This window comes from Hyla sarda, chromosome 1 (assembly GCF_029499605.1).
Source record: "Hyla sarda isolate aHylSar1 chromosome 1, aHylSar1.hap1, whole genome shotgun sequence".
NCBI lineage: Eukaryota > Metazoa > Chordata > Amphibia > Anura > Hylidae > Hyla > Hyla sarda.
In genome coordinates this window covers 229,878,141-229,900,033 of record NC_079189.1, presented here as the reverse complement: position 1 = coordinate 229,900,033, position 21,893 = coordinate 229,878,141, and the positions used below count along the sequence as shown (strand labels likewise).

Below are 21,893 nucleotides of genomic sequence, written 5' to 3'. Positions count from 1 at the left end.
GCCAGTCCATAGCATAAATGCCTTCCTCTTGCAGTAACTGCTGACACACTCCAGCCCCATGAGGTCTAGCATTGTCTTGCATTAGGAGGAACCCAGGGCCAACTGTACCAGCATATGGTCTCACAAGGGGTCTGAGGAACTCATCTTGTTACCTAATGGCAGTCAGGCTACCTCTGGCAAGCACATGGAGGGTTATGCGGCCCCCCAAAGAAATGCCACCCCACACCATTACTGACTCAATGCCAAACCGGTCATGCTGGAGGATGTTGCAGGCAGCAGAACATTCTCCACGCCGTCTCCAGACTCTCTCACTTCTGTAACATGTGCTCAGTGTGAACCTGCTTTCATCTGTGAAGAGCAGAGGGCGCCAGTGGCAAATTTGCCAATCTTGGTGTTCTCTGGCAAATGCCAAACGTCCTGCACAGTGTTAGGCTGTAAGCACAACCCCCACCTGTGGATGTCGGGCCCTCATACCACCCTCATGGAGTCTGCTTCTGACCATTTGAGTGGACAAATGCCCATTTGTGGCCTGCTGGAGGTCATTTTGCGGGGCTCTGGCAGTGCTCCTCCTGCCCCTCCTTGCTGGGTTGTTGCCCTCCTATGGCCTCCACCACATCTAAGTTACTGGCCTTTCTCCTGGTAGCACCTCCATGCTCTGAACACTATGCTGACAGACACAGCAAACCTTCTTTCCACAGCCCACATTGATGTGCCATCCTGGATGAGCTGCACTACCTGAACCACTTGTGTGGGTTGTAGACTCCGTCTCATGCTACCACTAGAGTGAAAGCGCTGCCAACATTCAAAAGTGACCAAAACATTAGCCAGGAAGCATAGGAACTGAGAAGTGGTCTGTGGGCACCACCTGAAGAACCACTTCTTTATAGGGGGTGCCTTGCTAATTGCCCATAATTTCCACCTGTTGTCTGTTCCATTTGCACAACAGCATGTGAAAATGATTGTCAATCAGTGTTGCTTCCTGAGTGGAGTGGACAGTTTGATTGGTTTGGAGTTACATTGTGTTGTTTAAGTTGGTTAAGTTTCAATAAAACTGGGGTGCCTGATTCCTGGAAGAATTAAAGGGGTGCTCCGGTGGAAAACATTTTTTTTTAAAATCAACTGGTTCCAGAAGGTTAAACAGATTTGTAAATGACTTCTATTATAAAATATTTACCCTTCCAGTACTTATTAGCAGCGGTATGCTACAGAGGAAATTATTTTCTTTTTGAATTTCTTTTTTGTCTTGTCCACAGTGCTCTCTGCTGACACCTGATGCCCGTATCAGGAACTGTCCAGAGCACGAGACAATCCCCATAGCAAACCTATGCTGCTCTGGACAGTTCCTGACATGGACAGAGGTGTCAGCAGAGAGCACTGTGGACAAGACAAAAAAGAAATTCAAAATGAAAATAATTTCCTCTGTAGCATACAGCTGCTAAAAAATACTGGAAGGATTAAGATATTTTAATTGAAGTAATTTACAAATCTATTCAACTTTCTGGTACCAGTTGATTTTAAAAAACAATTTCCATCGGAGTACCCCTTTAACTCTGTTGGAGAGGTTGGCAGGCACTTTGTAACGACAACAGATGTGGATCAGATATGCCTCCCAACCAGTTTGGCTTTCAGCCACACTTGTCTACATAATATGTTTCTAGTGTTTAACCCCAATATAGGGATCTGAATTTCACAGCTAGGGACTTATAGGTCCCTATTTGGCAATTGAACCAGCAGACTTAGAGACACTGGTGCACTGGGGGGTAACAAGCAAAAGTTAAACTAGATAAACTGTAAAAGAAAAACAGACAAACAACACTGTAAGAAAATCTAAAATCTAAGACTTAATTTTTTTGTCTATTTAAAGTACATGACAGTTAAATGCAGAGGGAAACAGGGTTAAAGGGGTATTCCAGGCAAAAACATCTTATCCCCTATCCAAAGAATAGGGGATAAGATGTCTGATCGCGGGGGGCCCACTGCTGGGACCCCCACGATCTCCCTGCAGCACCCACATTCTATGCAGGGCTGCATCTCCAGTTTCAGAAACCTCCGGGTTTCCGGGACTGGGGACGTGACGTCACGCCCCATCCATTCATGTCTCCAATGCATAGTCAGAAGTCAGGCAAAATGTTTAAGAAGGGCAGTTTAGGTTCATGGTCGACAATCTAGGTCAAACACAAAAGAGACATCAATGTACAGAGGATCAGACAGAGACAAAGTCAGGAAGCAAACATAGATCAATCACTGTAGCAAAACTGCATGCAAACAGTACCTTCACAGGAACACTAAAGAACATTTGTTAAAGTAACAGTGGAGTGGGGGCGGCTGCTTAATATAGGTGGTGCCAAAAGGTGACTGGGCAGGGACAGGTTCTGGCTGAGGTAGAGACAGCATGCACACACTTCACAGTCAGGCCTAGAAAATGCAGCAGATAAAGGAAGAGGAGGCCTAGGACGAAGTATAGTGGTAAGCCTTCAAGTTCTGATTAGCTCACAGAGGAACAGGTGGATTTAACAGTGGGCCCCTGAATAGCATCAATATGTGCCTCTACATTTTGCTAAGATTTGCACAAAATTGTGCCAAAATTGCCGCATTTTTACGCAAATTTTGTCTGGCAGGGGTGCTGGGAAAGCGAAAATCCTTTTAAAAAGTAAATGTGGAAATGATTAAACAGCCTAGTTGTTTATTGCTTAACCTTTTTCTATTTGACATCCTATGCCCTAGAACCATGTTTCTGTTTTCCCAACAGTACTCATACTACAATTCCTTTTGCCCAAACTTCTATGCAGAGTTCTAACCAATCACAAGCTAGGACTTGATAGTCAGCTTCTCTCATGTTCCTCTTTCCTGTCATGCATTCATGGTGATTGCCTTAGGGTCAGGAGATATCGGATAACATGTACAAACAGTTATAAATAATGCAGGAGAACATGATCTGCGAGCCTCAACATCATTCACAATTGTGAATAGTATTTCCATATCCTCGGAGATAGGGCAATTTATGGCCATTCTTCACCATCAGGTATAACAATATTTAATCTTTAAGTTTTAAATTTTTTTGGGATGTTCTCCAGAACTTGTTTCTAAAGATCCTAATGTTTCATTAAAAAATGGAATGTTATCATGGGCCAAGGGATGTCCATCTTTACATTGAATCCAGCCAGGAATATTTAGAGTATAGTGTAGAATAAAGAAAGAGCCAAGGAATAGTAATGTTGTTTGTATGACACATTTAACATTTTTCACATTTTACTTAAAGAGAACATGTAAGCTCTAGATCATGCTTAGAGCTCAAGTGTCAAGGAGACAACGCTAAGCCAAAGGATGCACGGCTTTTCTCCTCCTCACTACTCTCTGCTCTGTTTGATTGACAAACAGGGCTCATATGCCAACACAAAGCCAAGTACATCAATCAGTCAGGGCAGGAAAGGGTGGGGAAGTGAAGAGACATGTACACACACACAGACAGAGAAAGGAATAGTGGTCAGGTATCACTAGACTGGACTTTAACTGTGCCATTCTAGGGAGTGTAAATCTTATCCAAGAAAAGAGGGGGAAATGTGTGAAATCCAGGGTAGCTGGCCATCCTTAGCAAGACATAGCTTACTAGGGACTTTGGTAAGTCTTCTTTCTGGGCCTGGATTTTATAGAATGGAAAATAGGTTGGTAGTGGAGCCTGTCATTCCCTTTCTGACCGATTCAGCCTCAGTCAACCCAGGTGTGGAAGACAAGCTTGTTAGTGGGCTAATAAAGATTCTGCACAATGGAAGAGGCTGTGAGGGGACAGTCTCTCTGGTGTGAAAGCCATCATACGGAGGTGTGGCAGCCTCTATGGGGCACTAATAAGAAGAAAGACAGCAGAGGAAAATGAATCAGCACTGACCATACAGCATATGAATTTGCTTAGCAAAAGTAGTTGTGCAAAGACAGGCACAACACTGGAAATCGTATATATCAGTAGCAGTAGATGTCTTAATACGTCCTCCTGCTATCGTCAATGAATTGCAATAGGTAGCTCCTCAATTCAACTTCGGATTTTCAAAGAGTAGAAGTAAAGATAAAAGCTTTTATTACTGTGCAACGGTGCTATACATCTAATAGTGTAGCAATCAAGAAATAGACCTCACCCATCAGGAGTACCTGGGATGACCCAGAAGTAAACATTTTCTACTTCAAATTTTTTTCCCCTCCAGGTCATCCCAGTTTGTTCAAATGGGTAAGGTCTATTTGATTTGGACACTTTTCATTGTATGTGCCTGAAGAAGTGGCCTAATCGATCAGGAAACATGTTGCACTGTAATAAAAGTTTACCTTTACTTCTATATTTGAATTGTCCATCCAGCATCATTGAAAATCCCGCAGATGAATTGAGGAGTTGCCTGTTACATTCTATGAGACACTCACTGCTGTGTGAGGTAACACATGGTATAGTCAGGGCTAATTTACACTCACTGGCCACTTTATAAGGGTATATCTGTTCATTTGTTAACAGAGATAGATAATTTGCCAGTCACATGGCTGCAATTCAATTCAATGCATTTAGGCATGTTGATGGGGTCCAAGAAAACTTGCTGAAGTTAGAACAAGCATCAGAAAGGAGAATACGGGGATTAAAGTGGCTTTGAACGTGGCTTGGTTGCTGGTGCCAGACGGGGCGGTCTGAGTATTTCAGAAACTGTTGATCTACTGGGATTTTCACACACAATCATCTCTTGGCTTTACAGAGAATGGTCCGAAAAAAGAAAAAAAAAACTCAGTGAGCAGCAGTTCTTTGGGAAAAAATTGCCTTTGTGAGATCAGAAGAGAATGGGCAGACAGTTTTGAGAAAAAGAATAGGAACTCGAATAGCCACTAGTTACAACAAAGGTATGCAGAATATCATCTCTAAATGTACAACTCAACCAACATTGAAGCAGATGGGCTAGAGCAGCAGAAGACCACGACTAAGAACTTCTGTCTTCTGCCAACTATGAACAGGAAACTGAGGCTACAATTCACACAGGCTCACCAAATTTGGGCTATGGAAGACTGGTAGAATGTTGCCTGGTCTGATTATGAGACATTCAGAAGGCCGGGTCAGAATTTTGGTTTCAACTACATGAAATCATGGATCCATCCTGTCGCGTATCAACAGTTCAGGCTGGTGGTTGAGTAATGGTGTGTGGGACATTTTCTAGGCACAGTTGGGCACCTTAGTACCAAATGAGAATCATTTAAATGTGACAGCCTACGGGAGTATTGTTGCGGACCATGTTCATCCTTTTATGACCACAGTGGACCTATCTTATGATGGCTACTTTCAGCAGGATAAGGCACCATGACACCATGACAAGTTCACATCATCTCAAAATGGTTTCTTGAACTTAACAATGAGTTTACTGTATTCTAATCACCTTTGTGATGTGGTGGAATGGGAGATTCACATCATGGACGTGCAGCCAACAAATCTGCAACAACCGCGTGATGCCATCATGTCCATATGGACCTAAGTCTCTAAGGAATATGTGCAACTAAAATCTCTAGATTTATTCAAAAAAGTGCAAGGGAACATACAGCAGAAAACTAAGAAAACTTTACCCATTAGACAGTATGACTAAGGGTACCCCAGACACCAGAAAGGCGTAACACTTTCCTTTTTTTTCCTGCTGTATGTGTCCTTGCACAATATTACTAATAAATTTGGAGATTTCATTAGCACATCCGAGCGCTGAACAACCTTTTCTTACGTTCATCATTCACAATCCAAAAATGAAAACCTGAACAACAGATGGCAAGTATTAGAAAGTCAAAAGGTTTGCTTCTTCTCATTCCTATACAGAAAAACCTTTTTCCTTTTGTCATTCTTCATTCCATACAATCTGATGACATAAATGTTCTTAAAGAGCAGAAGGAATGTTTCTAAATTAGGTCAATATTTATGTCTGCTCATTCCAATCTTCCAGTGTCTGCCACTTACTGACCTCTCTTAAAAGCTAGAGTTCATGTAAGAAGAGCTTCACAGGAGCATATCACTGACATATTGGGGGAGATTTTCACATAATTTTTTTGCCCCCCAAAAAAATCAATTTTGCACCAAAATTTTAGCATGAAAAGTATCAACCACATTTTCAAAGAACTTTGTGCCGCGGTTTACACTGTTAACGTCAGTTTTGTACAAGTGGGCGTGTCCACGTATATTGTCTGCTTTACATGATATTTTCAAAGGGGTCAGAGTCCAGTTTACATAAAAAATTTCACACCAGGTTTTTGATCATATAGAAATGGTTGTAGTTTTATTGTTTTAGTTTTCTTTGTTATTTTGGGGAAAAGGTGTTATTTAAGTAATTATAAAAAAAAAAAAGAAATTATTATTATTAAAAAATGCTATGAAAAATTTAATTTTTTTATTTTTTCTTGGTCACTGCTCCTGCACTCACATTTAGGCTCAGAAATGTTTTATTTATACAGTTGTCGCTTGTCTGGGTACTAGTAACCATGGAATATTTTGTGAGATGTTTCTGACAGAATTTTCTGGGATGTAAAATTTGGCACAAAAATCTGCGATTTTGGCTCAAAAAATTGCACATTTTGGCACAAAACTCAGCAATTTTGGCGCAACAAAATCCAATATGGCTGCAGCAAAAAGTAAATTGGCGCAAAAAAAAAGTGGCGCTAAAATGAGTTTTCACATATTTTCAAAGCAGCACAAAAGACCTTTGAAAATGTGAGGAGAAAAATAATATGTGAATAATATCGTTGGAACAGAAATTACAGTAGTTTTGGGGAATCTCCCCCACTGTTGTATTACAGCTAAGTAACCCAAACACAAGTTTAATGACCTAAACTCAAGACAAAATACTAGGCTATAATATGGTCATGGGCACTGATTTATAGAACCAATGGCATTCTAATATCTGGTTATTTAGTCTTGTGCTCACAGGTCTGATTGTTGTTAATTACACTAAAGACTGTTAGAGATAAGGTCAAGAAAATTTACCATTAAAGGAGTACTCTGTTGCTAAACATTTTATCCCCTATTGAAAGGATAGGGGATAAGATGTCTGATCAAGGGAATCCGGTCGCTAGGATCCCCCGCAATCTCTGGCATTCTGAACATTATTTTCGGCTGTCACGCCCCCTCCCATTGACATGAATAGAGAGGATGTAACATGACAGGGGGGTGTGGCATGGCGTCACGACCACAGCCTCCCGAACCAAGCGTTCTAAACATAATTTTCAGAATGCTGGGTATCTACAGGAAGAACGCGGGGGGGGGGGGCAGAGTTCTTTGGATAGGGGATAAGATGTCTAGCAAAGGAGTACCCCTTTAAGGACAAATTCATTAACAAGAGTAAATATAGCATATGATTAATAATATCACATTAGCGACATCACATAAAATAGCACAATTAATAGCACTATTGTCTTTAAAATAGTAGGTGTAAAACCAGCCTTAAAGAGGTATTTAAAAAAATGAATATGTGGCTGGAGCCATACAAAAAAAAAGATTTAAAAAAAGTATATTTTATACTTACTAGGAAAATTAGTTCCTAGTTTTTAATTTAATACATTGTTTACCAAGTAGGCTAGCCATGACAAGAGAGTTTATGAACTGCCTGTAGGGGTATTGAAGGGATGTATATGTGACTAGGGCTGTAAAAAAAAAAAGGAAAGAAAAGCTATACTTACCAGTCCTAGTGCAGCTCCTGTTCTTCTGCCTGCTTCCAAGACAAGAGGTCAGAGCAGGATCTGCCCACCTAGCCAATCATTAGCTGCAGCAGTATCCTGTCTCAGCTGGTCATTGGCTGAGTGGGCATGTCCTTACCCTGAGCTTTTGTCTCGGAAGCAGGCACAAAAGAGGAGCAGCAGAGGACCAGATGGAGCCATATAAGAGATGCGCTGGGACCTGTGGGGGACTATAGTTTTTTCTAAACCCTGAAATATCCCTTTAAGCGGTTTAAAACTGTGAACAAAGTATCTCTATAACTTACTAATTTAGGGTGCGTTCCCACAGGGCATATACGCAGCGTATTTGACGCTGCGCAAAATTTACGGCAGCAGCGGGAAATACGCTGCGTATTCCTTGCTCACTATACACACAGGGCTTTCTGGCGGCAGCCCTATGTGTGTAGTGAGTTTTGGAGGCGGGGCCATGTGCCGGCGTGTCTGTGACGTGCGGCTCTGCCTCCAAAACTCACTGCACACATAGGGCTGCCGCCGGAAAGCCCTGTGTGTATAGTGAGCAAGGAATACGCAGAGTATTTCCCGCTGCTGCCGTAAATTTTTCCCAGCGTCAAATACGCTGCGTATATGCCCTGGGGGAACGCATCCATAGTGTTATCACATTGTATATGGCTTCAGCATGCTTTTACATGCTTCCCTCCTGACAGGAAGTTGTTAAGATATCTTTATTCGGACATTTGAGGTGTGTTTGTAGCATGCTGCCACAGGCAGAGGAGCAGACAGTTGTGTTTGTGCTGGGCAATGCCACAGGCAGAGGAGCAGACAGAAACTGGGTGTGGATTTGGCAGGAGTGCTGTGGAAAAATGCTGAGCGAGCAGAGTGGGGCCGCTGAAATATATAGGAAATATATTTATACATATATGAAATATATATTTTATGGTTTCAGATCTGGGACAGACAGATAAGCAATGCTATAAGCTTCCGTAGCATTTTTCTTTAATCGGAAAATATCCCTTTAGGGTCTATTCACACATACAGTATCCTGGACATATTACCAGGATTTATAGCTGCAGATTTGAAGCTGTGCCCAGTGATTTAGTTTACCCTGAACTCTGCAGCTTCAAATCCTGTGCATCAAATATGCACAGGATACTGTTTGTGTGAATATACCCCTAAAATATATTTGGACGCATATCTCACTTCTTCTTTCCTAAACTCACATTTTATCTGGATGTCAATTTGATATCACCAGTTTAAACCTGTCCTGGAGCTAATAAAAAGGTCATGTAAATTAATTTGAGGTGTTGTTGTAATTAGTAGAAAGAGTTCATACAGGGTCAGCTTTGACTAATAATTGGGAAGAGCTCAGGTTTATTAAGACTAGGAATGATATACAGCCAAGATGTTTTCCTACTCTCTGTCATGACTGTATAAAAGGGGTATTCCAGGCAAAACCTTTTTTTATATATATCAACTGGCTCCGGAAAGTTAAACAGATTTGTAAATTACTTATATTAAAAAATCTTAATCCTTCCAATAGTTATTAGCTTCTGAAGTTTTCTGTCTAACTGCTCAATGATGATGTCACGTCCCGGGAGCTGTGCATGGTGGGAAAATATCCCCATAGGAATTGCACAGCTCCCGACACGTGAGTCATCAGAGAGCAGTTAGACAGAAAACAACAACTCAACTTCAGAAGCTAATAACTATTGGAAGGATTAAGATTTTTTAATATAAGTAATTTACAAATCTGTTTAACTTTCCGGAGCCAGTTGATATATAAAAAAAAAATGTTTTGGCCTGGAATACCCCTTTAACTTCATGACAAGTGTACAACAGTGATCAACCTGCTACATTCTGGGAGCCTCAGATGCAGCCCTTGATGCCACACATTCTGCCAATTTTAGAATAGAATAGATATACACAGACAAAGGCCAGAATGGGACTAAAAAGCAGCCCTGGCACACAACCCCCACCTGCCCACATACTGTATGCCTTCTCACAAGGGTCAAGTCTAGTGTTGAATATCGGCACTTCGCGAATTTCACGAACATTTAGAATATAGTGATACATATTCATAATATTCATAACGAATTTCCCTTTTTTTAAATGCAAATTTATGAGAATATTTATGCGAATATCGGCACTTCCAGACTGGATTCTGAACCCTCCCTTCTTTTAGGTGAAAGATGTAATTGCGCATGCACAGTACGTGAATTTCATTACGAATTAGATTCATTACGAAATAGAACAAACATAGCAAATATGCAAATTTCACGAACATAGGATGAATATTCGTCCATATATTCGGGAAATATCGCGAATTCGAATATGGCCCCTGCCGCTCATCACTGGTCAAGTCCTGGAAAAAAAAAAGTGAGGGAACTCATCCAAGATTTCCACTCCTGCTAATGGAAGCAGTGTTCCGGCTGTGAAAAAAGTGCAGGTATGCGTTCCTTCAGGACTTGAGCCCTGCCTTCGCCCCTCCATATTTCAGAAGGAAATTGCAGTATTTCATCACACTCTCTACCAGTCCTAATACTATACCACACCTTCAACACAAGAAGGAAAGTAAGTGGAACCAGGGCCGTTTGAAGGAATTTGGGGGCCCCAAGCAAAATGGACATGGAGGTCCCCCCGATGTTCACGCACTTCACGCTCTAGGGCCGGCGTCAGGAAGTAGTAACGCCGGCCCTTGAATTCTGGGAGCGTGACGTGAGCGAACGTCGATACGAGGCCCCCGCATTAGGTGCAGCACAGTTCCACCCCACATTAGGTGCAGCAGAGTTCCCCCCACATTAGGCTAGCAGTGTTCCCCCACATTAGGTGCAGTATAGTTCCCCCACATTAGGTGCAGTATAGTCCCCACATTAGGTGCAGTATAGTTCCCCACATTAGGTGCAGTATAGCTCCCCAAATTAGGTGCAGTATAGTCCCCCACATTAGGCAGTATAGTTCTCCACATTAGGTGCAGTATAGTCCCCCCACATTAGGTGCAGTATAGCTCCCCAAATTAGGTGCAATATAGTCCCCCACATTAGGTGCAGTACAGTTCACCCACATTAGGCAGTATAGTTCCCCCACATTAGGTTGGCAGTATAGTTCCCCCACATTAGGTGCAGTATAGCTCCCCAAATTAGGTGCAATATAGTCCCCCACATTAGGTGCAGTACAGTTCACCCACATTAGGCAGTATAGTTCCCCCACATTAGGTGCAATATAGTCCCCCCACATTAGAAGACATCATGACAGTCTAAGCTAGATGGAGAAGAAAAGGAAAGAGGATGACTGTGATCAGAGAAGATGACAATTGTGATTCACTTGATTTAATGGAACTTATATTACTGTGTGATGTGACTTTTTGGATGGGGGTAGGTTCGGGGAGGGGGGCACCATTTCAGCACCTTGCAAGGGGTGCAAAGGGGTACTAACTATGTCCCTGCTGCCCACAAGAATGTACAATCTTTGAGGAAACAAAAGATACAATGTCAAGCCAGAAGGGTAGTACAAATAAAGCCGTATAAGCCTCCCCTGTATATACTAGCCATACTATTTATTTAATAAGCATGTGGTTGATCAGGAGATTCTTCGAAATGTCAAGTAGTAGCCAAGATGAGTCTCTTCATGAGAAAAAATAATATCTTCATGTATTGAGATGCTATGCAAAAATTATTTTGAACCCAAGAAGTCATTTGTAATTCAAGCTTGAAAGGAGACAAAAATGATGATTTTTACAGAAAGCCGCTTTTCCAGATAAAAGCAGTGCCTTCAATATATTAAAAGTGAAATGCCATTCCAAGAGTAATCAGCTTTACATATATCTCTAGTAGCTAAGAATCACCTGATCTTTATTGAAAGCAGTCGGCAGAGCAAAAATGGAATCTGTAATATTTCATAATTATTCTCTCCAGAAGAATTTTGACAAAGCTGTTTTCTGTTTTAAATCTGTCCTTACAGCTTATATGGTAACCAGATACAGGGAGAGAAATCTATTATACATTTCACAAGGAAGCATAAAGCAAAAATCAGAAAGCTAAGCAAAAATAACTATTTTCTGTACTGAGATAAACAGTTACAGAATTGAGAAAATTCCTTTTAAGGGTATGTTCACACTACAGAATTTTCATGCGCAGAATTGCGCTTGGAAATTCATCTGTATGAACCATAACATTGGTGGAAACGGACCTTCCTCTGACCCATTCCCACTGCAGAACTTTAGCTAAAAATTGATCCATTAAAAGAGTGAACATGTTCATTCTTTCAACAGAATTACGCGCAGACTGCAATGCCATCAATTGTGATAGTATAATAGTATAACATACCCTAAGGCTATGTTCACATGTCAGATTGTCCGCACGGAAAATCTCCATGCAGAAATACAGTGGTCCCTCAAGATACAAAGGTAATCCATTCCAAATGGACCATCGTTTGTTGAAACCATCATATGTTGAGGGATCCGTGCAATGTAAAGTATAGGACAGTGGTCTACAACCTGCGGACCTCCAGATGTTGCAAAACTTCAACACCCAGCATGCCCGGACAGCCAACGGCTGTCCGGGTAAGCTGGGAGTTGTAGTTTTGCAACATCTGGAGGTCCGCAGGTTGAAGACCACTGGTATTGGAGGTTATACTCACGTGTCCCCGCCGCTCCGCTATCGTATGTCGGGGCCATAGTAGGTCAGGGGGGGGGGGGGGTCACTGTACGGCAGACTACGAGTGTCCATTCTTTCTGTGGACACCTGAATTTGAATTTCCGTGCCAGCACAACAGAATCCCATTTAATTCAATAGGACTCTGCTGCGGAATCTCTGTGCAGAATTCCAATGCGTATTTCCGCATGGAAATTTTGGTGTGTGAACATAGCCTAATTCAGAAGTGAAAACCAAACAGGCAGACCTTCCTGTTGTTACTTTTGCAAAAATAGTAGCAAATTATGATTTTTTTGTGGGGAATACCCTTGTAGTCCTTCTTTCCAATATGTATATTACATGATATATGATACCTTGTGTATATTACATGCATGATGCACATACCTATAAAGAACTAAGTTTTGTTTTTACTTTTCTCATGTGCATTGAAAACAAATATTTTAGTATGTGTGTATGTTTGGAATAGTGGGTTATTTGTTGTGTGGATTAGATCCTAAAAAATGTTGCAATGCTGAGAAAAAGTTCCCTCTTTTATAGAAGCTCATATGACCAGCTTGGAAGAAAAGTGTTGTGTTGTTACAGTTGCTGTCAAATTAAGTACAACAGAAAATATGTACTGTATACTAATATATTAGTGAAGGCGTATTATGCTATGTGACTAGCATTAGCTGAAAAATAAATATTTCCCATCCAACCTCAAAATTAACAGAATAAGAGGAAGGTTAGACTTATGGCAACAGGCAGAGCGGTTTGCTAAAAGCACAACAATAACACATTAAAATTCTGTTACAATACAACAGGACAAAATTATAGTAAAAGTATAAAATAGTTCTTAGGTCGAATGCCAGGATAGCATATAACATGCTTTGCTATGAGAATGAAAACATGTCAAAATAGCAGCCACCAGGTTTCATACATCAGCATGAAAAATAAGTTTGCTAATATTTTCATCTCATAAAATGTGTCTTTACAATAGCTCAAGTATATCATAAAATATCTTCTGCATAATATACTCCAGAATATGTCTTAATATAGTTATAGGGGCACTGTCATTTCCAAACTTTTTATTTGATGTAGATAATAACATCTATACATATATATATATGTATATATATATATATATATATATATATATATATATATATATATATATATATATATATATAAAGAAGACCTGACTCATCAACGCCCAGCCGAAACCTTGGACCTAGAAACCAGAATTTTTTCACAGGTGTTGCTTTTAAGATGTAGACGAGGAATAAGAAAGGATTTTTTAAAATTCAACCCTTAAGGGGCTGAAAAAGGGGTTGAAAGTTTGCATGGAAGTTCGCCATTTTTAAAGCTAGAAGCTGTATGTGTGTATGGGATAAGAGGACGGGTTAGGAGGTCGAGATAGAAGGTCGGGATAGGAGGTCGAGATAGGAGGTCAAGATAGGAGGTCAAGATAGGAAGACGGGATAGGAGGACGGGATATCAGGACAGGATAGGAGGTCGGGATAGGAGGTTGGGATAGGAGGTCGAGATAGGAGGTCGATATAGGAGGTTGAAATAGGAGAACGGGAAAGGAGGACGGGATAGGAGGTTAGTATAGGAGGACGAGATAGGAGGTCGAGATAGGAGGTCGAGATAGGAGGTCGAGATATGAGGATGGGATATGAGGACGGGATAGGAGGTTGGGATAGAAGGTCAAGATAGGAGGTCGAGATAGGAGGACGGGATAGGAGGTCGGGATAGGAGCTCAAGATAGGTCGAGATAGGAGGATGGGATAGGAGGACAGGATAGGAGGTCAGGATAGGAGGTCGAGATAGGAGGATGGGATAGGATCAGTATCAGGCAATACAGGTGGTATTATTATAAACAATAAAAAGCATACCTTTATTATTTTCTAGGGAATCCAAATGGGGCACTACATTTTTAGGATACACAGAGGAGACATTATTACTTAAATGGGACAGAACTGTAATTTTGTAGTGCATTACCATCTAGGGCACCACCACTGTAAGGGGAACAGTGTGGGGCACTTTTTGGCACTATTGTTTTTGGGAACTATTTCTCTGTCACTATATGACACCATTATTTTTAAACGTCAGTATCTGGGGACACTCTACCACACAAAGTACAGTTATAGGAGCAACTGGGGCAGCATGTGGCACAGAATTTGGAGTGGCAGTGAGACGAGTAGTTTGTGTGGGTTGGAAAACACTGGGCAGGAAACACTGCTATGTTTTGTTTTTATATTTTATATTTATGTCTTTATTTTCTTTTGTATGTTTGTTATTAAAACTTTTTAAATAATTAGTTTTAATGTTATTTTAAAGAGTACCTGTCACCAAATAAAACTTTAAATATAATGTTCCTTGTGCAATTAGCAGACACTTTCCTATTCATTTCCTTTTAAAATTATCAACATAAATATGTTTAAAATGTAATATAAAACACGGCCACTAGGTGGCTCTGTACTGTTCCCTGCCGCAATTAATACAGTGAGTTCGGTCTCTGCCGGACCTGGCAGCAGTCCAAATTCAGGAAGTGTTTCTCTGCACGGAGCTTGATTGATAGCTGCACAGAAGGTGAAAGCTCCACAGATTCTCACAGAAAGCCACACAGACTGAAAGCTGCAGGAGAGCCTCACTGATAGCAACACAGACTGAAACATGCACAGAGCCTGAGGTCTTCTATTCATCACAGCACTGCAACCATGTGGGGGCGGAAGTGGTCCCCCAGCAGGCTTCAGTGATGTCATGCCTGGTGGGAAACGCCCACTTTCTCCTGCTGGGAAATTGCACTATGCGAGCAAGAAGAAAGGTAAGATACACAGCTTTTTAAAGCTCTAAATTAGTTTTTAAGGGCAGGAGGGGTGTTAGGAGTAGTTAGGGAACATATCCTGAGGTAGTTGAGAACAGTTTATTCGGTGACAGGTACTTTTTAATGTTATTAAAACTTTAAGAGTTTTAATGACAAATACTATTATTTTTGTTGATGTCTAGATATGTTACAACTTTCAGATTTATTTGTAAATTGTTACTGTTTCTCATGTTTTTTCTCTGATAAACATAACATAAACTATGAAGACAATTAGGAATGAATATAAAAACAGTGCAACGTATTCATAATTTGTAAGTCATGTTTTATTACACATCTTATACCAAAACTCATTGTTAACATATATAGGTAACATATTGTCAATATCAACACTTTTTCTTCATTTACTTTTTAAAGTGAATATTTGACAATCATTTCAAAACAAATATATGCTTCCAGGTAGAATCCAAGTACATTAAGTTTACTATATTTAAAGGTATTTAATGTATTTGTTCCATAATGGAACATAGTATAAAAACCACAGGAAAGTTATCAGTTGTACAATGCACATTCAAGGTGGTAATCAGCTTCAACCATCAGGGTCTATTCACACTGCAATATTTCCGTATGTGGAATTCCGCCTCAAATTAAAGCCCATAGACTTCTATGGGATTCCGCACTCCCATTCACACTTCTCAATTTTCACTTGCAGAATTCCACAGGCAAAAATTCAGAAGTATGAAGGGGAGTGCGGAATTCCATAGAAGTCTATGGGCTTTAATTTGAGGTGGAATTCCTCAAGCGGAAATTCTGCTGTGTGAATAGACCCTCACATTCTTGTGCCCAAACCAGATGCTAAATGTTTCTCTCACCCTTTTCTTACACTGTATTTTCTGCTTTATTTACAAAGACCAAACTTTGCTTTTTAGGTTAAAGTTGTTGTGGATATGAATTTTTTTGTGTGGGGTATAGGACAGAAGGTTATGACGCTGAAAAATGAAAATCACATTACCAATATATTAATATATGTACATAGAGAGATAAAATGATAACATATAGTATATTATCTAGCAAATATAAGCTTTTTATTGTGTAAATATCAAACAGTTGCTAATAACTTAATGCTATTTTTTTTAACCCCTGAAGCCATACTGTATCCATGAAGAATGTTTCTGTAATAAAGCAATACAATCAAGAAGTGTTTTCCAAAAATAAAGAATTATTATTATTATAAATAATTATTATTTGTTTACCCTTTTAAAGTGTGGTACAGATTCAGTGGTCTCTTAAGTCAGAATGGCTTTTGGTGTCAAAACTTTCAACATAAAATGGTCTTTCCTGAACCATTCTAACTTGAAACTGTGCTCAACATATTGTTGCACTTGTGAACCAAAGGAAGAAATGCACATGCGCGAAACTGCAGACAGTCGGCTCTGAGCATCCCATGCAGATGTGACAGCCTCGTCCTCCAGTATTTCCGCATTTGGAGCCTAGAGTTGCTTATCCAGTGGTGAGTGCAGGATTCGTGTTATTGCACAGCTCTTACTTGTATTTAGTCTATGCTCCTTATTATTCCTAGCACCTCCGGAGCACTCTATAGTTGGATTAACCCCATCTACCTGCTAATTAAGGCTGTTGTGTAACCTTTGTTGACTGTGTGATGACTTTGTGGTTCCGTCCAAGCTTCTATTTCATAAAGTTTTCCATAAAATTTTAGAACTTTAGTCTCAACCTACAATATTTGTAACAGAAACAGATAATAGTCCGGCAATGCATCCCACCATGACCCGTACTCCGCCGATATGTGACTAACAGCCTTCAATGTTGTGGAATATAGCATGGTGTTCTGATAACAGCTTCAACTTGACAAAAAACACTTCCAAAGAATAATGAATGACGGCACTCACATCTTCCGTATTTTCTTCTTTATTATCTATACTCACATATTACATAGGACAGGACGACATAAATATGTCCCGTCCCCCCCATGTATGTCGTCCTGTCCTATGTAATATGTGAGTATACATAATAAAGAAGAAAATATGGAAGATGTGGGGAGTGCCGACATTCATGATTCTTTGGAAGTGTATTTATACAATATTTGTAACTTACAATGATCGACCTCGGAAAAGAGATCACTGTATCTACACATATTAGGTTAAATTATATAAAGATAGGGGGAGATTTATCATTCAATATAGACGTTATTTTCCGTCTATCATTGGCCCTGTGATGGCGCAGTCATGTAATATTAGCGACATTTGTGCGACTTTTGTAGTAGACGTTTCCTAAGTTTTTGAGTAGCAGTACACCTATTTCCGATTTAGACATGCAGTGCACCCTTTATTTATTATGTGCGACTTTTAGAATAAGTCCCTAAAAGTTGCGCAAACCCCGATTTCCAGGCGCTAAAATACGCCCACCAAAAGTACAACACGTACAAAACCTCGTTAGCTAGAGCTTTTCCCGCCCATGCAAAGCGGCGGGGAATTCATCATCTACAGTACACACTTATGATAAATTACACACTGCAACGGAAAAAGTGCAAGACAGAAAAAACGGCGGTAAAAAAAGAGTAGGGTGCACTTTGAATGATAAATCTCCCCTATAGAAACAGAAAAAACAAGAAAGGCAGAATGATTACTAGATAGCATGATAGATAAGTAAATAAACTGTGGATTCTTGAATACACTGTGGAATTTCCACACACAAATCGGGGGTGCAAAAATCCACTGTGATTCTATCTACCCTGTGTGAACACACCTGTAAAGCGGTAAAAAATGTACAACTCAATAAGAAAAATTGTACGTATTTGGAGGATTATATAAGATAATGATTTTACTTGTGTCAGTGTGCTGCACCTTTTATACATTGCTGTTTACTGATTTTATTATTCATGTACATTTCACTGAACGTCAACATAGCTCCATTAAGGTTAATGAGTATACAATCATGAATCTACTCTAAATAGATAGATAAAACAGATTGATCCATACATTTAAGAACTAAAATGGTATACACTATTACCCAATGTTTTCATTTGTAGAATAATATCATGCAGCACTTGCTTTATAAACAGCACAATGTATGTAATTGTATATAGCCTACTAACTTCATACATAGACTAGCTGGAGAGTAGGTGAAATAAGGAAGGCATAGGGTATATTTCACCATTTTATCAATAAATGTAAGCGGTAGCAAGTTCTACCCAAGACAAATAACTTTAATTGCCCAAAGAAAAAATCTGTAACAGGACTCCCCCATCCATGTGTCATATATAATACTTGTTTCATCCTACAAGGAAGAGGATCTTAGGGGTACCCTCAGAAACTAAGATCTGCTATCGCTGCACCTTCTATAGCTGTGATTCTGCTCTTCTTCTTTACAAAACTACAGTCTCCAATCTGTCTGGGAAATTTTGTAGAAGGTAAAATGAATACAACTAGTGGACCAGCAGAATAAACACACGAGTACATTGGCAAAATTAGAGAAAACAACATGACATAACAAGGAGGCTGTTAACAAGATCCATCTCCTGCCCTTTCCTTACGGTCCAGAATCATCTGTTTCGTTGCTTTCTTGCAGTCGCTGGCCAACCCCAAGAAACACATGAAATCAATAAAGCATGTTGTGGGGTTCAGTTTTAAGCCAAATTCACTGGCAGAGTAGTCATATGGAAATGTATGATGAAAGTTGTGGAAGCCTTCCCCTGAAAGAGAACATACGTTTTATACAATCATGAATGTATTAAAGAGGATCTGTGGCCAACTCTCCAAAAATGAGATTATCATTACATGGATTAGAGTATCCGGATTCCACTTTTTCCTTTTCTTTTTTTATGTGCGTTTCCATTCCTGACATAAGAGGGTTTATAGATTGTCTCACAGCTAGGGGAATCAGTCAGATGGGCGTGGACTTTATTTTAGTAATGGCGAGATTATATAGTCAGGGTGAGTGTAATAGACATACATGCACCTCAATGAACAACATTCACAACCCCTGACTGTATAATTCCGCACATTACGCCCACCCGATAACCGCTCCATGTAACAGGGCCATAATTTGTCTAAGATCACAGGATGCAGTGCTTTCTGTTATTAAGAGAAAAAAAACTATTTGTATGCACAATTGAAGCTTTCCTTAAGGAGGACCTGTGGCACACCCCAAAAAATGAAATTTTACTATATTAAATAGCTAAGTGTACCCTGATCACACACCTTTTTACAGTTCTGTTCTTAAGATATGTGGTTTTAAAGTTTGTCTGACAATTCAGGGAACCAGTTAGATGAGAAATGAATTTAGATATCAAGGATTGAATAAAAGTGAAGGGTGGATTACACAGTAAGGGGGTGTGTATTCGGCATACACGCCCCTCAAAGTACAACATTCCAACCCCCTTCATGTAGAATCCCCCCATCACCTGACATTCAATCCCTGATATTGTTTACACCCATCTGACTGATTACCAGACACATTATGAACATTATAAATGGAAGGAAATATTAAGAAACTGCCCCCCCATGACATCATGCTAAGCCCCGATCCTCGCTCTGTGCAGCTGAAAAACGGGTGCTGCAGGAGAGATTGTGGGGGTCCCCGCAATCTAACATCTTATCCCCTATGAAAAAGATGTTTAGTTCCGGAGTACCCCTTTAACGACCAAGCCTAATTTTTTTAATCTGGCCTGTGTCTCTTTAAGTGGTAATACCTCTGACATGCTTTTACTAAGTGAAATGATTCTGAGATAGTTTTTTCGTGACATATTGTACTTTATATTGGTAGCAAAGCTTTGTTGATTGATGCAGCATTTTTTGTGAAAAACTCCTAAATATTGTGAAAAATGTGAAAATTTCTGGCGTTTTTATTTTTTTTTTTTTTTTTTATGGCATTCACTGTATGGTAAAAATTATGTTATTTTTCTTCTGTGGATCAGTACGATCATGGCGATACCCAATTTATATAGCTTTTTTGTGTTCCTTTTCTCAACAAAATAATGTTTTCCATTTTTTATTTTTTTTAATGTTCTGACAGCCATAACTATATTTCGTCCAGTCGCATTGTGTGAGGGCTGATATTTTGCAAGATAAGCTGTACTTTTTATTGGTACCATTTTGGGGTCCCGGTTCCCGCCAGTGATCTCCTGCAGTGCATTGCGCTGAGCAGGATACTGCCAGGATGTATGCATACGACCAGTTGCGCTAACATGTTAGCAACTGGGGCGCGTATGCATATGTCCTAGAGCGGTAAGGGGTAAGATATGGAAGCTCAGCTGGAATTGAGTCTTATGGGCAAATCGCACAGTTTTGTTTTTCGGCAGATTGATAAATGTGTATGACATCAGTCTTCATGGATTTACAGGATCCAAAGCAAACACAGCAACATAGAAATCAGTTACATTTGGGACTTATTTACTAAAGCTGTCTCAAAGAAAAACTGTCTTTGTTGCCAATAGCAGCCAATCAGAGGTCAGCTTTCAGTTTACCAGAGAAGTTTAAGATACGAAAGCTGAGACGTGATTGGTTGTGATGGTCAACAAAGACAATTATTCTTTTAACATGGCTTTGATACATCCACTCTAGTGGATATAATGTGCATTTGTCATTTCTACCACAGATGCCATCCTTTGCCAACTCAGATTTTGCTATGTGTTGTTACAGGCTCCAATTAAAGAAAGTTACAACTATAGCAGAAGGTTGAGGTTTACACAGGTTTTAAAAGTTTATAGACATCTCATAAATAGATGATAGATAGATAGAAATGAGATAGATAGATAATCAAATACATACCTATTGTTCCAATGGACACAAATCTATTTTCACGGGGGTTGATGGTTTTATCATAAGGTCTGTTACCATAGAGGTGAGCCACGCTATTGACAAGCCAGGAGACATTCAGGGCTATTGTATATCGGAGTATGGACGCCAGGAAATAGGAGTTCCACAGACTTTCTCCCCAAACGTACCATGGAACAATAGTGGGAATGAGAAAGCACATAATTGCCACAGATGTCTTATAATACCTGCATGGAAACATAGAAAAACTTCATTCAGATTTTCTTATTTGCTACAATATAAAGTGATCGGGCCCAATAGAGTATACACCGATCAGCCCAGGTTTTGAGTTAGAGAATAGAACCATGAACTTCAGCAGAGGAGTACCCCATTGGGAAATCAAGCAAATCACATGGTGCCATGGATATTTATTTTAATGAATATTTCAACATCTACTCTTTTACTGACTAATAGTCATATGGCCTGTATGAGATGATACCAATCAATCTAAATTACCAATAAGGGGTGTCCCCGGGATTTACAATATTATCTGAATTTCCCATTCGGGCTTACGCCTTCCTGGGACTAATTTCCCCAAAACTCGGGAACCCTATTATAAAATATAACCTTTATTTAACTTCTTAAAAGTACATCATTGTGAGAAATCAAAAATTTGGGAATTAAAATCACAAACTTTGGGTCAGATCTTTCATTCCTGTTGGAACTGATTACTTTACTTTCCATTCATATTCACTTTTTAAACTGGGCCAAGGCTGCATTTAAAACAACTCACTGACACCCCCCCCCCCCCCAAAGTTTTGCCAGCCGTAACCAGCTTTATCAAGGGCCTGGATAACCAGCTTTATCAAGGGTCAATACCCAGACCCTTGATAAAGCTGGTTACGGCCAGTGAAAAGTCGGGGGGGAAGGGGGGGTGTCAGTGTGTTGTTTTAAATGCAGCTTTGGGCCAGTTTAAAAAGTGAATATGAATGGAAAGTAAAGTAATCA

The 21,893-nt window shown here is 39.9% G+C and overlaps 1 protein-coding gene across 1 annotated transcript in view; it reads right to left on the bottom strand.

The window, feature by feature from the left end:
* Positions 1–15,418: 15,418 nt before the first annotated feature.
* SCD5 (stearoyl-CoA desaturase 5) overlaps positions 15,419–21,893 on the bottom strand; it is a 147,615-nt gene continuing 141,140 nt past the window's right edge. Inside the window, exons 4-5 of the mRNA XM_056568911.1 lie at positions 20,901–21,133; positions 15,419–18,823 (exon numbers count right to left, since the gene is read on the bottom strand). Of these exons, the coding sequence (XP_056424886.1) occupies positions 18,633–18,823; positions 20,901–21,133 (424 nt within the window). The 3' untranslated portion in view covers positions 15,419–18,632. The remainder of the gene's footprint in view (positions 18,824–20,900; positions 21,134–21,893) is intronic.